General features: G+C 62.4%; 1 protein-coding gene across 1 annotated transcript in view; it reads left to right on the top strand.

The window, feature by feature from the left end:
• Positions 1 to 18,772, top strand: part of CASKIN2 (CASK interacting protein 2) — an 85,960-nt gene that overhangs the window by 65,378 nt on the left and 1,810 nt on the right. The window contains exons 3-19 of the mRNA XM_050908399.1: positions 8,130 to 8,181; positions 10,207 to 10,304; positions 10,413 to 10,558; positions 10,705 to 10,800; positions 11,687 to 11,817; positions 12,039 to 12,147; positions 12,289 to 12,397; positions 12,718 to 12,812; positions 12,894 to 13,011; positions 13,871 to 13,992; positions 14,483 to 14,564; positions 14,677 to 14,771; positions 14,997 to 15,107; positions 15,222 to 15,323; positions 15,567 to 15,705; positions 16,047 to 18,212; positions 18,334 to 18,652. Of these exons, the coding sequence (XP_050764356.1) occupies positions 8,130 to 8,181; positions 10,207 to 10,304; positions 10,413 to 10,558; positions 10,705 to 10,800; positions 11,687 to 11,817; positions 12,039 to 12,147; positions 12,289 to 12,397; positions 12,718 to 12,812; positions 12,894 to 13,011; positions 13,871 to 13,992; positions 14,483 to 14,564; positions 14,677 to 14,771; positions 14,997 to 15,107; positions 15,222 to 15,323; positions 15,567 to 15,705; positions 16,047 to 18,212; positions 18,334 to 18,652 (4,090 nt within the window). The remainder of the gene's footprint in view (positions 1 to 8,129; positions 8,182 to 10,206; positions 10,305 to 10,412; positions 10,559 to 10,704; positions 10,801 to 11,686; positions 11,818 to 12,038; positions 12,148 to 12,288; positions 12,398 to 12,717; positions 12,813 to 12,893; positions 13,012 to 13,870; positions 13,993 to 14,482; positions 14,565 to 14,676; positions 14,772 to 14,996; positions 15,108 to 15,221; positions 15,324 to 15,566; positions 15,706 to 16,046; positions 18,213 to 18,333; positions 18,653 to 18,772) is intronic.

The raw sequence follows: 18,772 nt of genomic DNA, 5'->3' as shown, positions 1-18,772 counted from the left end.
TCCCTCCGTGCCCACGCTCATGCTGCCCTCACCGTCCCCCCGCATCCTGCTTCCCCTCTTTCTTCCTCCCATTGACCGTCTGCAGGTCAGATGATTTTTCCCCAGATGCTGCAGTCTGCAATTTTCCCAGGTTGAATCTGCCTGGGTTTGTTCTCCTAATCTCTCTAAGTCCCTTTTGTGTTATTTCTGCCCTCGTCGATCTGTTGAGCATCCTCCACAGATTATATTAATGCACTATTCGCTTGGTATCGCGTTAATGAGAATGCTGAGGGTGTCTGTAGGTGCAGTCCCTTCGCCTGGGTACCTGGGGGTCACCAGAGCCCCGCAGCCCCTTCTCTGGCTCCCAGGGGAACCGGTTGGAACCAGTATGGAACCAGTTGAACGGGAGCCAAGGTGCATTGTTAATGCTGGACCAGATGCTCTGCTGGTCCCCATGTCCTGCAGCTCATGGGTGGCTCTTGGCCCCACAGCGTGCCTGGTGATGCACTGCGGGCGCAGGCAGAGCTCACACTTGGCCGCTGGCCCCCGCCGCTATCGCCCCATCTCTTCCCGCTCGGGAGGCGTCCTGTCCTTTCGGAAGGATGGGGGAAATGGAAAAGGCTCCACCTCTTCCCTGGGCAAATACAGCTCCTCTGAGTTCATATCCTGGAGAGCGGAATAGCCAGGTCCCAGCAGGGATGGTGACTTCACCTCCCGGTAACACGTTTCCCCGGCCAGCTGGGAAAGGAGCCCTTGTATCTCTAAAGGAGCCACCCAGCTTCCCCCACCCGAAGCCTTTCCCAGCTGTTTCCACCCTGGCCGGGGCTGGGGGATGTGATTTCGGCTCCGTGGGGAAGGGGTGTTACTGCTCCCCCTTGCCAGGGGAGCCAGGCTGGGGCGCATTGCCTTGGGGTAGGCAGCCGGTGCGAACCCTCAAATTATTGCAGGGAAGGGGAGCGAGCACTGTTCATCCCACCACGCAGCTGAGATCCTTCTGGGGGCCTGAAACTCAAAGCAGGAGCACGTGTTTGGCTTTTGCAAGGGGTGAATCCAGCCCCAAAGGACTCCTGTGATGCTGTTTCCCCACCCTTGACATTTGCCCCCTCTGTCCCCACTGCGGCCGTCAAACCTCGGGGGCGAGAGGCGATGGGCTGCACCTTCTTCCCAGCTGCGTGGATGGGGATGGGGTTTCCGACTCTGCTTTTCCTTTCATTGTTCTGGGAGCCTTCGCTTTGAACAAGCTGCTTGTTTTTTCCTGCTTTGCTTGGGGGGAGAAGCAGCGGGGGGAAATTGGGGGTCTGGCCGGGGGTCCTGGGGCAGCTGGGCTGGGGGTGAGCGATAGATGTCTGTGCTGTGCAGGGATGCTGTCCCTGCTCCCTCCTGCTGTCAACCTCTTTAAAAAACTTAATGGTTGGATTTTCCCCAGGAAAAAGGCTCCGAGTTGACTCCATGATTCTGCTGCTGTGTTCCCAAACCCTCCCCTTTGCCTGTCGTGGGTCCCCAGCCCAGCCCAGGGAGGAAGGCAGGTGCCTTGGACCTCTCAGACTCCTCTGCCTTTGCCATCGCCTGCCTTCACCATCATCCACCATCATATCTGAATACGTTGCAGGATGGGAGAGCTTAGAGAAGGAGAAAGCACAGATGAGGAGGGAGGCAGAGCTGCCAGAGGAGACTCAGACGTGCCATCGGCAGAGACAACTTGGTGGCCAGGACAACTTAGGCTCTGCGTGGCTGTAAGCCCTAAGATTTGGGGCTCAAGCCAGGGGTAAATGGTGGAGGCTGTTGAGGTTAGAGACAAGCAGTCTGTGTTTTGGTGTGGGGATGCTCACAGCGCAGGGGTGCTGCGTCCAGCCCTTGGGATACTCTGAGGAGCCACCGGGTGTTCAGCTCCTGGCAGGTTGCTGCACCTACTAGAGTTATTCCAGCTGGACCCGGGCTGCCGAAACCAGGAGCGGGGCTTGGGTGCGACGGCAACAGCCGTCACGCAGCCTGTGCAGGGCCCTGGCCAGGTCTGGTGTGTCTCGCACCTGGGTTTGGTAGGTTTCTCAAGGGATGAAGGCACCAATTATTCTCAAGGAGTTGCCAGACGCTGGTGTAGGGAAAGATAAGGGGCTCCCTGCTGTGTCACGCTCTCCCATCGTTGCCGTTTGCCCTGTGTTGATGGGAATCTACCTCCCTGATTGCAGCCTCCCCGTCCTTGCCAGTTAACCCAGTGGCTTTGCCCCAGTTGGACCCACCCCACAGTGCCTGGCTTGGCGGAGGACCTGTTTGTCAGCGTTGGTGGGGAGCCCATTTGCAGGGATGCTGTGAAGCCTCAAACCCCAGCACGGGCCATTTGCGGGCAGGAAAGCACCCATGGCATTTGGACACCCGTGGCATTTGGATGCAGGGATGGGTGCTCGGCCAGGTATCCCAGGCAGCAGCACCCTGGCAGCCAAATTCACCCACTATAACCACGGGGGAAATATGGGAGCCCCTGCCTGCCGGGGGAGCTGGGCACAGTGCTGGGCTTAGTGTTTGGGGTGCGGGCTGGTAGCTATGGCAGGCAGCCGGGGTCAGGAGCCCTTGGCTCTCACCCAACCTCCGTCCCAAGCTTGCTGGGCAACTTTGGTTGAGTTTCTTAATGTCTCTGTGGCCGAGCTCCTTCCCTACCGAAGCCGGTGATTCTCTTCTGAACCTATTAGGAAACTGCACCTGAAGCAGCCGGTTTGCCGGGAGGCTGCGCCGGGAGGAGCCGGGTGTGGGTGGCCGCAGCGGACGTGCCTGTGGACAGAGGGGCGACAGGGAAGGGTGATTCCTGCAGAAGAGGGATCGACATCACCTCTTTGGGTCTCGATTTCGGGCGAGACATCGAGTCTCTCCTGAGCCCTGGTATGAACCCACCGTATGCTGAGGCAGGGCCACCCTAGGCCATCGGCACGGGTTGAGGCCAGGCAGGGCAGGTCGGGTGAAGCTGCCACCTCCGCCTCCAGCCCCAGGAGGCTGCCCCCACCATCAGAGACGGCTGGTGCTCTGTGAGATTGCAGCTGATTAGCTCCTCCAGCTGGTTTATTGGCTTAGTGGTGACAGTCCCCAGGTGGATTTTATTCTCCCAAGAGGGTATGTGCATGTATTTGGTGTGCCCAGAGCACATGGTCCTTCTCCCACCGCCCGGGGCAGCGGGATGGTGTTCCTGCAGTGCCCAGACAGAGCATCCCTGTATGCAGGGTACTCGTGGCTGGCAGTGCTGGGATGCTCGTGGCTGGATGTTCAGGGATGCTCGTGGTGCAGGGATGCTCAGGCTGGATGTTGAGGGATGCTTGTGGCTGGCAGTTCAGGGATGCTCGTGGTACAGGGATGCTCAGACCTGCAGTGCAGGGAGGCTCATGGCACAGGGCTACTTGCAGCCAGCGGTGTGGGGATGCGATTTCCCAGGGTGGGGGGAAGGGACGAGGGTCTGTGACACAGGGCCAGCAGAAAGGTGTATTTTTTCAAGGCGTCTCTGGCAAGGAGGTGGGTCTCCAGTTATAGATCTCTCTGTCCCGCACAGAGACAAAGGCTTGCAGTGGAGGAGCTCTGCTGTGGCCATGCTGGGTGGACAAAACTAGGGGGGGGGTCACAGCAAAAGCACTGCTTTCTGGAGCCTGACTCTCCGTGTGAGAGCCAGGGCAGGAGTCTCCAAGTGGCACTTTGGGGGGGACACGGGATATCTGGGCATTTCCTTCCCCAGCCAAACCCAGGTGAGCGTGTGTCACTCCTTCCCAGTGAGTGGTGAGCGGTTCAGCGCTTTGGAGGGATCGTGTCTGTCTCTGAGACCTCCGAGTGAAGCCCAAGGGTGTCCCCACGGGGACGAGGTCTCCGGTGAAGGGCACGGGGTGACACAGGGTGCCCAGCGTGCTGGCACAGGGGGTGCCGGCCGGGCTGGGCAAGGGCACGCCTGGCTCCACGCAGCCGGCACAGCCGGCGCCAGGCAAGCGCCCCAGGGGGGTAAATAAGGTTTTGTGCCAGGCTGGCTGTCAGCGGTGCGGGTGAGGTGCCTGCCCTGGCCAGCTGCTCCCTGGGTGCCCCCTGCACCCCACAGGGAGCTCAGCCTGGCCTGGCATCCCCACCGTGGGGGTGCAGCCCAGCCCCACGGGGAAACTGAGGCACGGGGCGCAGCACGACAGAGGGGGCTGCTTGGTCGGGGCAGCTGGTTGGAAACGCGCCATGCGGGGCTGTGCCATCCTGGCCCCCTCCGCCAGCGAGGATCTGAAAGGCCGAGGGCCGGCACTTTCCCCCCGGCCAGGGCTGGAGCCAGGGCGTGCTGCGGACGAGGGTCTCGGCCCCGTCTGGCGAGCGGGCAGCCGCACTGCTGTTGCCATGGCTGGCGTCCGGCAGAGCAAGCGGGCCCCACATTTGTAAGCAATTTGCCGGAGCGCTCCGGAGGTGCTTCCCGCCTGCTGCTTGGCAGCCAGACGCCGCACAGAAGCTCACTGGCTCCCTTGAGGCCTCGCTCAGCCCCAGCCCTGCGCTGCTGAGCCTCATCCTGCCCGGGCAGGCGCCGGCGAACATGCCGGGGGGGGAGCAGAGCAGGGTGGGGGCCTGGCAGGACCCCTTGGAGGGGTCATGTTGGGGAGCAGGGCCAAGCAGGGGGAACCCATGGCTGGAGTTAACCCTCGGGGTGCACCAAGCTGGCTTTTCCCCTGGAAATATCCCCTTCAGGGCTTTTTGCATTTCGGTGCTGGGTCCGTGTTTTTCTGGGTTCATCTTTCCAGGATGCGAGTGTGCTCCTGGCGGGGAGTGGGGGGTGTGGATCAGGTCTGCGGGTGCTCCCACCCCAGTGCAAACCCAAAGGAGGTGACGATGCAGGTGGGAAGGGTCCGGCCACCCCATCCTAGTGCCGTGGCTGGATCAGCCCCAGCCCCGCAGCCCTTTCCCAGCCCGGCTCTGCAGTCTCCTGGCTGAAGCTGTGCCTCCAAGCCAGCCAGTCTGGGAGGTCTGTGGGATTGGGAACAGCTTGGCCCAGCCTCTGCTGAGCCCCAGAATGTCTGGGTGGGAAAGGCCGGGGAGCCTGGAGCTGCTAGGGTACTGACAGGGAGAGAAGGGGCTAAAGAAATGGGGAGAAAAACGGGGGAATCGGTCAAAAGGAGCACATGGATGGAACGAGGAAGAGGGATGCAGGGAAGCGTCTTCCTGCCACCGCATCCCCAGGAGCATGATGGGGGCTGGTGGCAGCCCCTTGGCAGCCCTCGTCCTGCCCCGCTGCTTCATCCCGTCCTGGCGCTGGCTCCGCGCTGAGGTAGGGCTGCCTTTGGGGTTGCTTTGCCAGCCCCACGCGCCATACAGTGCAGAGGTGTGCAGCTGGACGGCGCTGGCGAAGGGGTCGCGGCTGCCTGGCTGTGCTCTGTTTTCCCCTCCATCCCTCTCCTCTGGTCTTCTTCTCTTTGTTCATGCCTTCGTGCCTGCGGTGCCAGAGTGCCTGGCCCCTTTCCTACCCGCACTTTACCTTCCAGCCTGGCTGTAAACCCTCCAGCTCTCTAAGCAGCAATTTACCCAGCTACAAACTGGGGACGAACTCTTTCCCTTCCTGCCTGAGGTGGATACGAGCGTTATTGCATTTGCATTCGGGAAGAGCCCCAAAGGGGATGCTGCTCCCGACTCTGCTTTTTGGGACCTGCTGCTTTCCCAGCCACCCACGCCGTGTCCGCGTGGTCCTGCCCCGCGTCCTGACCTTGCTGGGCTGCCGAGCAGGGAACTAATTTGAGGAATGTTGCTTGGGGAGAGGAGCAAAGACACAGGCATTTTGCCGTGCAGTTGCTGACAGCTGCCTCCTGGGGCCAGGGAGTGGGCAGGGACACCCGCCGTGTCCTGGGACACCCACAGCATCCCAGCCCTGCTTACTGGACCCCACCGGCCAGCCCAGTCCCCTTGTAGGAGGGCGTCAGGGATGGGATTTTGGGGTGAGCTCTCCCTCTTCAAACAGTGGGCTTTGCTCAACTCCAGGACCAGCCCCTGGGGGCTGTGGGATGTTTCTGCCTCTCGGATGTGCTTGTGCTCAGTGCGCATCTCCATTCATCCCTTCTCTTCCCAGCATCACCCTCCCGGCTCTGCTCTGCCACCTGACTCACACTGTTCAGGTTGTGCCCCTCTTGCCGTGGGTAAGGACCCCTCCTCCTCATCCTCCTCCCCGCCCTTTCTCAGCAGCAAAACCCTGTGGCAATTTTCAGCTGCAGCTGATGGGAGCAAACAAACCCGCACTGGCCTTCAGTTCCCACTGCACAGAGCATCCTTTAAAAATACCTATTTATAAATCCCAATTAAAAGGCAGGGGGGCTGGGGGATCGCTCGGGGAGCAGGAGGTGATGGCTTCACGGGCGTTGTCTACAGCTTAGTGGAACCCTTCGTTTATTTTTAATTTTATCTCAATTGCGTCCTTTGGAAATCCCCCAGCAGCAAACACTTCCCAGCCCTTCCTGCTCCCTGCTTGCAGGATCTGTCCCAAGACTTTTGGAGAGGCAGGATGAGGCCTTTTCCCACCACAGCCGACCCTGTTCCTGGCTCTGCTGTACGCCCCAAGTGTGATCCTGGCTCTGTGAAAGTGGCAGGACGGGGCTCAGTGGTTATGGTGGCTCCGTGAGTCGGATCAGAAGTGGCCAGTTTACAAGTGAAATGTTATTTTTTCCTGGCTGGTGGGGCCGAGGGAAGCGGCTTGTCCTTGATGGAGACCCCGGATCCTGGGCTTTCGGGCAATACGGGGCTGGGAGGGAAAAGTGGGAGCTCTGCTGAGCGATGGCTTTGGAAGCCGGTTCCTTCGGGAAGGGCTTTCGGGTTGGCGGAGCTGCTTGGTGCCGCTCTGAAGACAAACAGCCCCTGGAAGAGGCAATTAGGGTGATCCCATCATGATCCCCTCAGCTGTGGCGAGGAGTCACGAGTCCTTCAGCAGCAGCCACTCCAAGCCCATTTTACGTTAATTAGGCTGTTTACAAAACACTGTAAATTGCAGTAATGAACGCACCGTTCCTTGGTTTCCTTTAATTATCCATTTGCGTGATGAATGAGCTGGCCCCCTCTTCAGCTCTCCTTTCGGGCAGAGGGGCCACGCAGCAGAGTATGGCTTTGTATGCCTGCCATGCGAGGTGGGCAGAGACCTTGGGAGAGGCGGAAAAGAAAAGGGAATGGAGGAGGAGGAGGAGAGGGGGAGAAGGAGGAGAGGGAGCTGCGGCCCCAGAGATCTGCCTGGCTGCGAGGGAGGGGGCTCCTTCCCCATGACTCCACCACGTTTCAGTGGGGTTTGAGCAGCTGTTTCACCCCAGGCTCGGAGCCGGGCTCTCGGACTTTGATTTTTCCATAGGAAACAGCACAGAAACCCTTCAAAGCATTTAATCCTCCCCAGCTTGGCGATGGGGCTGCCTGGAAAAGCAGAGGAGGAGCGGCGGCATTTCTTGCCCCCCGCATACCTTCCCCTTTCTTTCCCTTTTGACTTGGCGGATGAATTCCAGAGATGTTAATCCGCTCTCAACCCCTCGGTGAAGAATAAAACGTCCTCTCTGTGTGGGAGGAAGGAATTCATTCGAATTAATTGCGGGAAGGAGTGGGGAGCCAGGGGTGTGCGTGAGGCTGTGCCGAGGGTGGGGTGAGCATCCTCCACCGCTCAGTGGTCCCTGAAGGGGAGGGAGGGACCGGCGAGGGGACGGGGATATCCGAGGTGGCACAATCCTCGCATTCATGGCTGGAGGCTTCAGCCTCTGCCCTGGCCGTAAAAATGCCAACCATGTGGTCTGTGGGCCAGGCCTTGGCGGTAGCGGCGGGCACAGGGAGCGAGTGGGGGGCGAAACGGCCCCACTCAGCAGTTTTGGGGTGTTGCTGCCTATAAAGGGGAGGGAAGCGCTGTCCTGCCGAGCCAGGGTGACAGGAGCTGCGGGGTCTGACCCGTCCCAGGGGCACGCAGAGATGGGGCAGGAGGGACAGAGGGAGGAAAGGGTCTGAGCTTGAGCTGGGTCAGCCCATTGAGGGTTCGTGGAGGTGAACATGGAGTGAGAGGAGAGGAGAGGCCGCCGGGATGGGCCAGGCGCTGTTCTGCATGCTGGGAGGTTGGTGTGGCTGCGGGACAGGGTTCACGTGGGGTCCCGGGTGCCGTGCCGGGCGGCACGGGCTCTGCCTCCTGCCCTGACCTTTGCCTCTTCTCTCTGCAGAGCTCCTGGGATCTGCCAAGCGCCTGAACGTGAACTACCAGGATGCAGACGGGTGAGTGCTCCCCTGGCAGGGTGCTGGGTGCTGCTGCCGCCGGCATGGGTGGGCTTGCTGTCTCCAATATCCAGTTGGTTCTGCAGCTCTGGGTATCATAAAGCTTTCGAGGGTAGCTGCTGAGCCCCGGAGAACACAACAGCATCCCAAAGCCAGGGCAAGCCCTGCAGAGGCAGACCCAACGCCTGCCCGGACCTGAGCTGAGGGCTGTGCTCAATTGATCCTGCAAAATCCTTCATAAAGCTCTTCTACATTCCCCTCCATAGGGCTGGGAGTGAAAAGGGATTGCAGCGTGTCCAGCCGGTGCCCCGTGTCCCGAGTGCTGGTTGAAGCACGGAGGAGCACCCGGCCGGCCCCGGCGCCTGCACGCACTTGTGCCTGTGTTTAATATCCCATGAGTAAAATCCCTTCGTTTGGGGGGGTTAGAGAAAGAAAAGATGAGGTTGCCAAGTGACCACAGCATATTTGTGTAGCTCATCACTTCCAAAATCCAAGCACTTAATAAGCTGGGTACTGAGAGTTAAAGAAACCACAAAGGCCCATAAAATAAATAAGCATGTTATTCTTATTGAATTAACTCTGACCTGTGAGTTATTAGCATTGTTTTATGTACTGTTGTTGTACCTAATTTCTACATGTTTTCTTTTCGAGGACTCTGTAAGAGGAGGTGTCTGTGATGAGTCCTAACAGGCCAGTGGGGGGTTGAAAATGTGCAGGATGGCTCTGTCTTAAAACAATACTGTGCAGATGGAGCTTAATAGAAAAAAAATGTAATAATAGAAGCAATGATCTGATTCTGATAAGGCACAGGGCTTGTGCTCGGGCAGCTCCAGGAGGGCTGCTGATGTGAACGAGGCTAAAGGGTCTGTTCCCTGTCAGAGCGCTGCGTGCGGGGTATTAACAGCGCAGGCGGCACGTTGGGTTTCGCTGAGGCTCAGGAAGGGGACAGCAGGGAGGTGAGACCCGTGCACGGGGATGGCAGCGTGCACCCTCCTGGGAGAGCCATGCCACTGGCGGCGTCCTCAGCGTCGCCTTGCTCGTGGCTTGGAGGTGATGGGGCGGGCAAGCGTGGGTTTGTGCAGCCGCTTCCAGGACAGAGCTGGCCCCACAGGGATCCGCACAGGGTTGGCTCGGGGGATTTTGTACCCCCTGCATTCTTGCTTCGAGGCAGAGGTTTTGGTGTGGGCTCAGGGACATGGTGGCTGCATTGAAGGAAGGAGCAGCCCTCTTTACTGGGGTTAGCGGCCCTCCTACAACGCCCAGAGACTCTGTACAGGGATTTGGGGGTGCTCTGGGACTGTGGATCGGGAGGAGAGCCATGCTGGCTGAGCTGCATCCCCAGCACGGGGCTGGGATGCTGCCGAGCCCATTGGAGGCCCGGGCCGGTGCCGTCTGGAGCTCCCCACGCCCCTTGGAGTGGCACACAGGCTAATCCCCGGTGGCACAGGGACTCCTCGCTCGGCCGTCACCCTTCACGTGACAGCACGGGGGGAGTGCTGGGCAGACAGGCCCCTTTCACAGCCCCGAGACACAGGGCTCTTTCATTACTAGCGGCCTCCCACACTGTGCCGTGGGCTCCCGGCATCCCTGCTGGCATGGGGAGGGAGCGGCTGGCGGAGGGGCCAGGAGTAGCCACTGGGCCGGTGCATTTGCCAGATGCTGTGAGCAGCACGGCTTCGGGCTACCCAGCTGTACCACGGAGAGGGGAGATGCATCTCTCTCTATCCCACCTGCTTGGCCCCGGCACAGGGCAGGGGGGGTGAGGGATCCCTCTCGCTGGGGTGTCACGGGGTGCATAGGGTCCCTGCATCCCTCGCTGAGCCCTGGGGCATGGACAGCATGGAGGGATTCCTCTCTGCTTTGCTATGGGGAAACTGAGGCACTGGGAGCGGGCAATCAGGAGGGATGTAGCCATGAACATCTAGTGACCATCCCAGCTCTCGGCCCGTGTCCCCGTGCAGGCGGGGGCTGTAGAGGCAGCACCACGGGGACCGGGGCTGGGCTGAGCCCTGCCTTGTGTCGCAGGTTCTCGGCGCTGCACCACGCAGCCCTGGGCGGCAGCCTGGACCTCATCTCGCTGCTGCTGGAGGCACAGGCCACCGTCGACATCAAGGACAGCAACGGTAAGGGGTGACCCCCCGGCACAGCCCTGTGTGTCCAGCAGCTGGCTTGGCCCTCTGAGTGAGGCCGGGGGCCGCATCCAGCCCTGCTGAGCCCCGTTCCCCCCGCAGGGATGCGCCCCCTGCACTATGCGGCCTGGCAGGGGCGCGTGGAGCCGGTGCGGGTGCTGCTGCGTGCCGCCGCCTCTGTCAACATGGCCTCGCTGGATGGGCAGATCCCGCTGCACCTCTCGGCGCAGTACGGCCACTACGAGGTGGTAAGTGAGAGCCCGGTGCCACCCACGTGCCCACCCCGGATCTCTCTGGGGGTGCGCAAGTGGGGGCGAACCCCATTGTGCCGGGCGGGAGGGAGACAGGGGCGCGGGATGATGCTGAGCCCCTGTACCACGTTGCTCTCCCGCAGTCAGAGATGCTGCTCCAGCACCAGTCCAACCCCTGCCTCATCAACAAGGCAAAGAAAACCCCCCTGGACCTGGCCTGCGAGTTCGGGCGGCTGAAGGTGAGTGCTGCACGGCTCTGCCCTGCATCGGGCACTTCTCCGGGGGCGGCTCTGGAGCTGGCTGGCTCCTCCAGAGCAAAGCGCTGGCTCCAGCCGTGACCACTCTCCCTCCACCACGAGCCTTAGAGCCCAGCAGGCAGCACCTGCCTCCTCCCACAGCCGGGCAAGGTCGGATCCTGAACCTGAGAGCTGCAGGTTTTGCTCCTGACCTCGCGGCAGGGCAGCGTCAGGCTGGGAGAGAAGCCAGGAGTCCTTGCTCGTGGTTCCCTGCAGCCTCCCCCTGCCCACCCCAGCTTTGCTCCCGTTTAAGCACAGATAGGCTCAGCTGGCTAATCCCCGCAAGCCCTGAGCGCCCGGCCCCGCTCGGCTGCTCGAGGTGCCTGGCACAGCTTGTGGGGACAGGGCCGCCCCATGCTCTGGGAGACCCCGGCCCAGCCAGCACCACGCTGCCGGGCTGGGCTGGAGCGCAGCCAGCCAGACCGTCCCGTGCCCCACCGGGGAGGGGACCAGGGGGATATTTCCATTTTTGGAGTATCTATAATGTCTGCAGCTATAAACAGGGCAGTAAAAATAACTCCTCTGTGCCTCTGGGCTGCCCTGAGACGCTGAGAGTCGCTCTGGGCTTGGAGAGACTGGAGCTTTTTAGGGCTTGGACTGAAAAGCCCGATTATGGGAAGACTATTTCTGGCTGTTGTGACCTTTTACGGCCCCTCGCAACAGTGTGGCCCTGCCAACCACTGGCCGGCTCCAGCCGAGCCTTGGGGCTGTGGATGGAGGGGAGCGGCGGGATGGGGAGCAGAGGGCCAGCCCCGAGGGCGAGCCCCGTGCTGGGAGGGTGCAGGCAGGGGTACCTGTACCCCGCTGCTCACCCCTGTGCCCCGTGCAGGTGGCCCAGCTGCTGCTGAACAGCCATCTGTGCGTCGCCCTCCTGGAGGGTCAGTCCAAGGATGCCACCGACCCCAACTACACCACCCCGCTGCACCTGGCAGCCAAGAACGGGCACAAGGAGATCATCAGGTAACCCCCTGCCAGCTCGGGGCACTGTCCTATCCCGGCAAAACTCATCATGGCTTCAGTCCTGCTTGCTCCCAAACCCACCTCCCTGCTATGGGCTTCGGTCCCTCGTCCCCAAAGCCTCAGCGGTGCAAGGGGTTGTCCCCTTCCCGTCTCAAAGCAGCCAGTCTCCTGGCCCTGGTGTCCGTGTCCTGCTGTTCATGCCTCTCCCTCCTTCCTACCAGGCAGCTGCTGAAGGCCGGGATCGAGATCAACAAGCAGACGAAGACGGGCACAGCCCTGCACGAGGCCGCGCTCTATGGCAAAACGGAGGTGGTGCGGTTGCTGCTGGAGGTGAGCGCGGTGGGGACAGGGCTGCACGGGGGGACAAGACCCTGGGGTCAGCCGTCACCCCCTTCCCCTCGGTCCCTCCATCTCCTGAGGGTCCGGCGGCAGGCGTGGGGTCTGGCCGTGACCACATTGCATACCGGGCAGGGCGGCGTTGACGTGAACATCAGGAACACCTACAACCAGACGGCGCTGGATATCGTGAACCAGTTCACCACCTCACATGCCAGTAAGGACATCAAGCAGCTGCTGAGAGGTGAGGTGGGGCCAGCGCACAGCCGGGCGCTGCCTGGCACTGAGAGGGGCTTCTTCCCCCTGGGACCTGCCCGGGGCTCCCAATGGTCCTCCTGAACAGCCTAAACCGGCCTGGCTGTGAGCATCAGCATCCCAGTCCCGTGTCATGCGTGCCCCCATCCTCTGTGTGGGCAATGTCCAGGGATCAAGTCCTTCCTGCAGTATTAATGTTTTCTTCTCCCCTCTCCTCGCTCTTGTTTTCTCCCTCTGCCTTCCCTGAACCGCTCTCTTTCCTCCCTGCGCTCTGGCACCTTCTTTCTTCCCTCTGGCCCTTGTCTTCAGAGGCATCAGGAATCCTGAAGGTGCGAGCTTTAAAGGATTTTTGGAACCTCCACGACCCAACTGCTCTCAACGTCCGGGCAGGAGACGTCATCACGGTGAGGCTGCTCCCTGCTCCCCGTACCCCTGCCCCGCCATGGCCCCAGGTACCAACCCCGTCCCTCTCGTCCCCATGGCAGGTCCTGGAGCAGCATCCGGACGGGCGATGGAAGGGGCACATCCACGATGCTCAGAAAGGCACCGATCGGGTCGGGTACTTCCCCCCCTCCATCGCTGAAGTCATCAGCAAGCGAACAGGTCAGTGGCCGTCATGGGCATGCTGGGGACAGTCCCCTGTGTGAAACCATCCCGGCCTTCCCGGCACCTCCTGTAGGACAGGTCCCCGCAGCCCTGGCTAGCTAGGGGGGAAGAGAAGGACTCGGGTGGGCACAGGGGGCTGCGCCATCGGTGGGGTGGTAATTCGGGGGTTGAGGCTCAGACATCCCCCCCGTGCTGCGTCCCACACGAGCTCTGACCACGCGTGTTTTGTCTTTGAATGCAGGCATGGTTGTCCCCCGCGTGGCGCCCGCACACCAGCGCCAGGGTCCCCCCGGGGCCCTCCCGGCCCCCCCCGGCGGGCTGCAGCACCTCCCCGACGAGTGTCCTCACCAGGCAGCCCCGAGCGTCCCAGCGGCCTATGGCCACCTCACCCTAACCCGGACGGCCCCGGGCCCTGACAGCTCAGGTCAGGGGTGCAGCTGGGGAGGGAGAGGGGCTGGGGACCTTCCCCTGTTCCCAGCCCTGCCTGTGCAGGGGGACACGGGGGGAGACTCTCCTTCCACCTCCCGGCGGGGAAACAGCCAGACAAGAGGGAGCAGGGAAAGGGAGTTTAGGGGAGCCCATAGAGCAGCCCTTTCCCTCCCCATGTCCTCAGCCAGGCCATGTCCCTACGTCCCCTTCGTGCGTCCCTTGCCAGCCCAGGTCACCCTGTCTGTGTTGTGCGTGCCGGGAGGCGGGAGGGACCGATGCGTCGTCTGTGGCCAGAGGGATCTCGTGGGAGGCTGGTTTTTACTGGCATCGCTGTGTTGGCACATGGGTCCCTGCTGGGGGCCTCTGCGCCCTGTGTCAGCCCTGATCCCAGGGCACTGCTGACGGTCTCCCCACCTGCCCCGAGCAGCAGGAGACAGGAACAGTGTGGGCAGCGAGGGCAGCATCGGCAGCATCCGCAGTGCTGGCAGCGGCCAGAGCACCGAGGGCACCAACGGGCAGAGCACCAGCATCCTCATCGAGAACGCCAGGGTAGGCGTCAGCCCCCGCTCCTCCAGTGCTGCTCCTCCAGTGCTGCTCCCCCAGGCCTGCCCCAGGCTGGTTCGGGCTGGAGATGGAGCCCCAGCACCTTCCCTGTCACCCCCTGCACCTCCTAGCGAAGGAGGGGCTGCAGGAGCTGAGCATCCTCCACCAAACACCTGCTTGCTGCCAGGACTCAGCAGGGAGATATTCCTGGGGGGGTCCCCAGTTGCCCCCCCATAGCATAGCTGGCCTTTTTGAGTGGAGCTGGAAGCTGTGGTTGGTACCACACAGCATCTCCACCGTGTCCTGGGTCATCTGAGAGGAGAAAAAGGGCCCTGGCCCAAATCCTGCCCAGATCTCTTGCTAAGGGCCAGCCCTTCACTGGGTGAAGCTGTGCCCAGCAGCCCAGCTTGGGGACCCCCGCTCCGCCCCTGGGGGTGCGACAGGGCTTGTCTCCAGAGGGGGGGTCCCTCCTCCACTCACTCCTTCTCTCCTCCAGCCACTGCCCTCCGCCAGCGACGACCTCCAGCAACACCTTTTGGGATCAGAGCCACGCAATGGGCAGTTGACCTCTACGGCAGGTGAGGGATGTCCCAGCTCCATGGGGCCTTGGGGGCGGCTGTCCCCCCAGCCCTGGGGGCTGCTCGCTGCTCAAGTGCCTCCGTGACGGTTCTCCTCTCTCCTCTCTGCCAGGGCCACAGAGCCACCAGACCCCAGGCAGTTGCCCCCCTGGAGACAGGGTCTTCTCCCACCAGTTCTTGCGGCCTGAGCAGCTCCTCGAGGGGAAGGTAACTGGGCCAACTGGGGACCTAGAGTGCCGGGTGACAGGGCCACATTTGGGGCTCTCAGCCCAGCTCTCGCTGCACTGGGGACACAGGGGACTGGGTCTTGAGGACACTGGGGACAGGTGGGTCTTGCCCAAGGAGATTCTGTTATCTTGCCTGGAGCAGCCAGGTCCTTCCAGCCCGTGCAGCCACCGTCACGGGCTGCTCTTTGCCCTGTCCTCTCCCCAGGACGCAGAAGCCATTTACAACTGGCTGAGTGAGTTCCAGCTGGAGTCGTACACCGCCAACTTCCTCAACGCCGGCTACGACGTCCCCACCATCAGCCGCATGACCCCAGAGGTAAGGCAGGTCCTTCCCCCCCCGGCCAGCACCCCCCGAGCTGCCGGCAGCGGGTACCCACTGCCCAAGCTCCCCGTGCCACTGCTGACCACAGCCCCACTCTGCTCGCGTTAGGATCTGACAGCCATTGGCGTGACCAAGCCGGGCCACAGGAAAAAGATCTCCACCGAGATTGGGCAGCTCAGCATCACCGAGTGGCTGCCCAACTACATCCCGGTGAGTCCCTGGCGCTGGGGCTTTGGTCCGGCACCCTCTTTTCCCGGGTCTTTTCTTAGAGCTGTCTTACGCCAGGACAGGACAGGAGCGGGGTCTGTGAGTAAATACATGCTGCGATGGCCTGTGTTAATGCAGTCAGAGAGACCCCAAAAATGCAGTCTCCTGGCCAAGGGCAGGGAGGGGATGGATGAAGGTGCTGCCCATGCCTTGATGCTCACGGCAGTGTCTCCGTGCTCTTTGCAGGCTGACCTGATGGACTGGCTCAGTGCCATCGGGTTGCCCCAGTACCACAAAAAGCTGGTGAACAATGGCTACGACTCCATCACCATCGTGACAGACCTGACGTGGGAGGATCTGCAAGAGATAGGCATCAACAAGCTGGGTGAGTCCCTGCCACCGTGCTGGGGTGGCCTAGGGCAGCCAAGTTTCCCACCCAGGCCCCCACGCCCCGTCCTCCCTCAGGCTGGGAGGTGCAGGCATGTCCTGAGCACCCGGAAAGGGCAGTTCATGGCTGTTCCTAAGGACTGCCCTTGGCAGGCTGGAACTGGGCTGAGCCAGGTGGACGCTGGCCGTAGTTTGTCTCCTCCCATAGGCAGGGTTTGGATAACCTGGAGTCCTTTGCCCCGGTTGGTGACATGACTGTGACTCTTCTTGGCCAGGAAACAAAGGCCTTGGGGGCTGGAGCTGACCTAACGCCCCTTTCCTGTTGCAACCTTCCCGCAGGCCACCAGAAGAAGATCATGTTAGCCGTCAAGAAGCTCAGAGACCTCCGCAAAAGCCTCAACCAAGCAGAAGCAACTCTGGCAAGACGCAAAGTCCCCGGTGCCCTGGACATTGTCACCATTGAGTCACTGGAGAACGGGGAGTGCCAGTCCCCACACACCCCCAAAATGACAACCTTCCAGGACAGTGAGCTCAGCTACGAGCTCCAGACGGCCATGTCCAACAGCTGCCACGAGACGCTCGGCATCAAGAGCAGCCAGGGGATGTCACGGAGCCAGGAGAGCATTGGGGTGCGGTCCCGGGGCTCGGGGCACTCACAGGACAACGTGCTGTCCCAGCACCTCTCCAGTCCCTCGCAGGAGAGCCTGGGCAGCGGGGAGAGCAGCAGCAGCAGCGGGCAGTCCTGCGCGCCGCCCCGCAGCAAGGAGAGCCCGGCCAGCCTGCCAGGACGGCCCAGTCCCGAGCCCTGCGGGAAGCTCGTCTCCCCCGAGGGGTTGAACGGCTATGCCAACGGCAGCGGGGGCAGCCCTCTCAAGGAGAGGAACCTGCCTGAAGGCACGGATCAGTACGCCCGGCCTGTGGCTCAGAAAGGTGCCGGGACACCGGCGGTCACCCCCTGTACTCCTCCCCAGACGCCCAGCAAGGCAACGGCCCCATACGTCTTCATGTACCCGCATGTCTCCTTGAAATCCCCGACGGTCCCCTCCCTCCTGGGAGCGGAGCAGCCCAAGACCCTGGCGCACCCTTACCCCTCCATCTCCTCCGGACAGAAGAGCAGCCTGCAGACGTCGGCCCAAAAAGCCTTCTCCTACCTGCACAGCCAGTGCGGCCCTGCGGAGCCGCCCGCCGTGCCGCCGACGGCTGGGGCAGCCCTGGGCACCTGGCAGGCCGGGGAGCAGCACAATGCGGGCGAAGGCTTCAAGTACAAGAAGCGGTCGCACAGCCTGAACCGCTACGCGCTGTCAGATGGGGAGCATGAGGAAGAGGAGGGGGCGCCCACCAGCACCCTGGGCTCCTACGCCACCCTGACGCGGCGGCCGGGCCGCAGCCAGATGCCGCGGGCCTGTCTGCAGACGGATGCCAAGGTGACCCGCAGCCAGTCCTTCGCCATCCGGGCCAAGCGCAAGGGCCCTCCGCCGCCACCTCCCAAGCGCCTCAGCTCCGTCTCCAGTGCCCTCGCTGCCGAGGCAGATGGTGAGCAGCCCCCTGACCCCGAGCGGCAGCCTGCAGCCCTCCAGGACGTGACCAACGCGGGTGCCAGCCCGGGTGATGCCGGCCGCGGCAGGACAGTGAAGAGCCTGGCAGCTGCACTGGAGGGGACACCGGGGGCAAGTCCGCCCAAGCCCCTTCTGGCTCCGAAACCGCTGGCTCAGGACTGTCTCCCCAGGGCAAATGTGGATGATGAGTCCTACAATGGTGGTGACACCAGCAGTGCCACGCTTTCTGACGCCGGCAGGGACCCCTTTGAGAGCAGCAAGCCACGGAGACGGACATTCAGCGAGCCCAGTGCTCCCATGACGGAGGTGGCTGCGCAGGACCAGCGGGAGGACGCCTGCTCGGACACGGAGGAGGAGGCCAAGCCAGGGGTCTCCTCCTCATCCTCCCAGAACAGCTCCAGCGAGTGCATCCCCTTTGCAGAAGAAGGCAACTTAACCATCAAACAGCGGCCAAAGCCCACCGGGCACCCCAAGGCCGACACAGCCGTGCCGGACACAGAGCCCGGTTCCCAGCCGGCAGAGCCCCCCTGCTCCGCCGGGAAGGAGCTGGCGGTGCCCGCTGCTGCCAAGGAGCCGCCCGTGCTGGAGTTCAACCTCACCGAGTCGGACACGGTGAAGCGCCGGCCCCGCTTCAGGGAGCGGGAGCCGCTGCAGGCAGTGCTGAAGGCGTTCAGCGTGGCGGGGCAGGCTGAGGCGGGGGCCAGCCCTGCGCCTCAGTATGCCCAGGCCCAAGCAGTGAGCATCGCGGGCCCCGCCGTGCCGGCACCAGCGCCACAGGCCGGGCTGGTTGGGGATGCCTTTGACGACGACAGCGTGGAGTTCAGGATTGCTGAGATAGAGAAAAGCATCTTGTCGCTGGAGAAGGGGATCAAGAAGGCACCGAGCCCCACCAAAACCCCCAGCCCCGCGGAGCTGCTCGGCACCGCCGTGGTGAGGACGCCCACTCCAGGTATGTGGGCTTGTGAGGGTGTCTCCGAGGCAGTGGTGGGGCCTGAGGCTCCCTCCTAGGTTGGTACGGGAGGTGAGGAGGATGTGTGCCACCACATGCCACAAGTCCCCTTCCTTTGCAGATGTCCCCGCCAAGCACACCTCTGTGGCGTCCACCAAGCTAGTCTTCTCCGGGCCCAAGACCATCTACCAGCAGGTCCTGCAGCCCTCCCGCCACACTGTTGCTTCCTGGGCGGCCGCCGAAGCGGTGCCAGATGTGATCGGGTCCCTGGCCGGTCCCGGCTCGTTGACGCTGGAGGCAGGCAGCAAGGTGTCGGCGAAGCCTTTGGCAGCTGCCCCGGGGGCCGCCCTGGCCCAGCAGCGGCTGGAGCAGACCAACTCCACCCTGGCCGCCGCGTTGCAGGCGGCCGAGAAGAAGATCACGGTGGAGGAGGCAGAGAGGTGAGGCAGCGGTGGGGGTGAGGGAAACGCTGGAGCTGGGCCCCTCGAGGCAGAATTGGGAAGCCCCCAGCCTGCGCCACACCAGGTCACACACGGTCGAGTCCGGCTGTGTGCTGAGCT

This window comes from Gymnogyps californianus, chromosome 19 (assembly GCF_018139145.2).
Source record: "Gymnogyps californianus isolate 813 chromosome 19, ASM1813914v2, whole genome shotgun sequence".
NCBI classification, from domain to species: domain Eukaryota; kingdom Metazoa; phylum Chordata; class Aves; order Accipitriformes; family Cathartidae; genus Gymnogyps; species Gymnogyps californianus.
The sequence above is the reverse complement of the archived record's forward strand: the minus strand, read 5'-3'. Positions and strand labels throughout refer to the sequence as shown.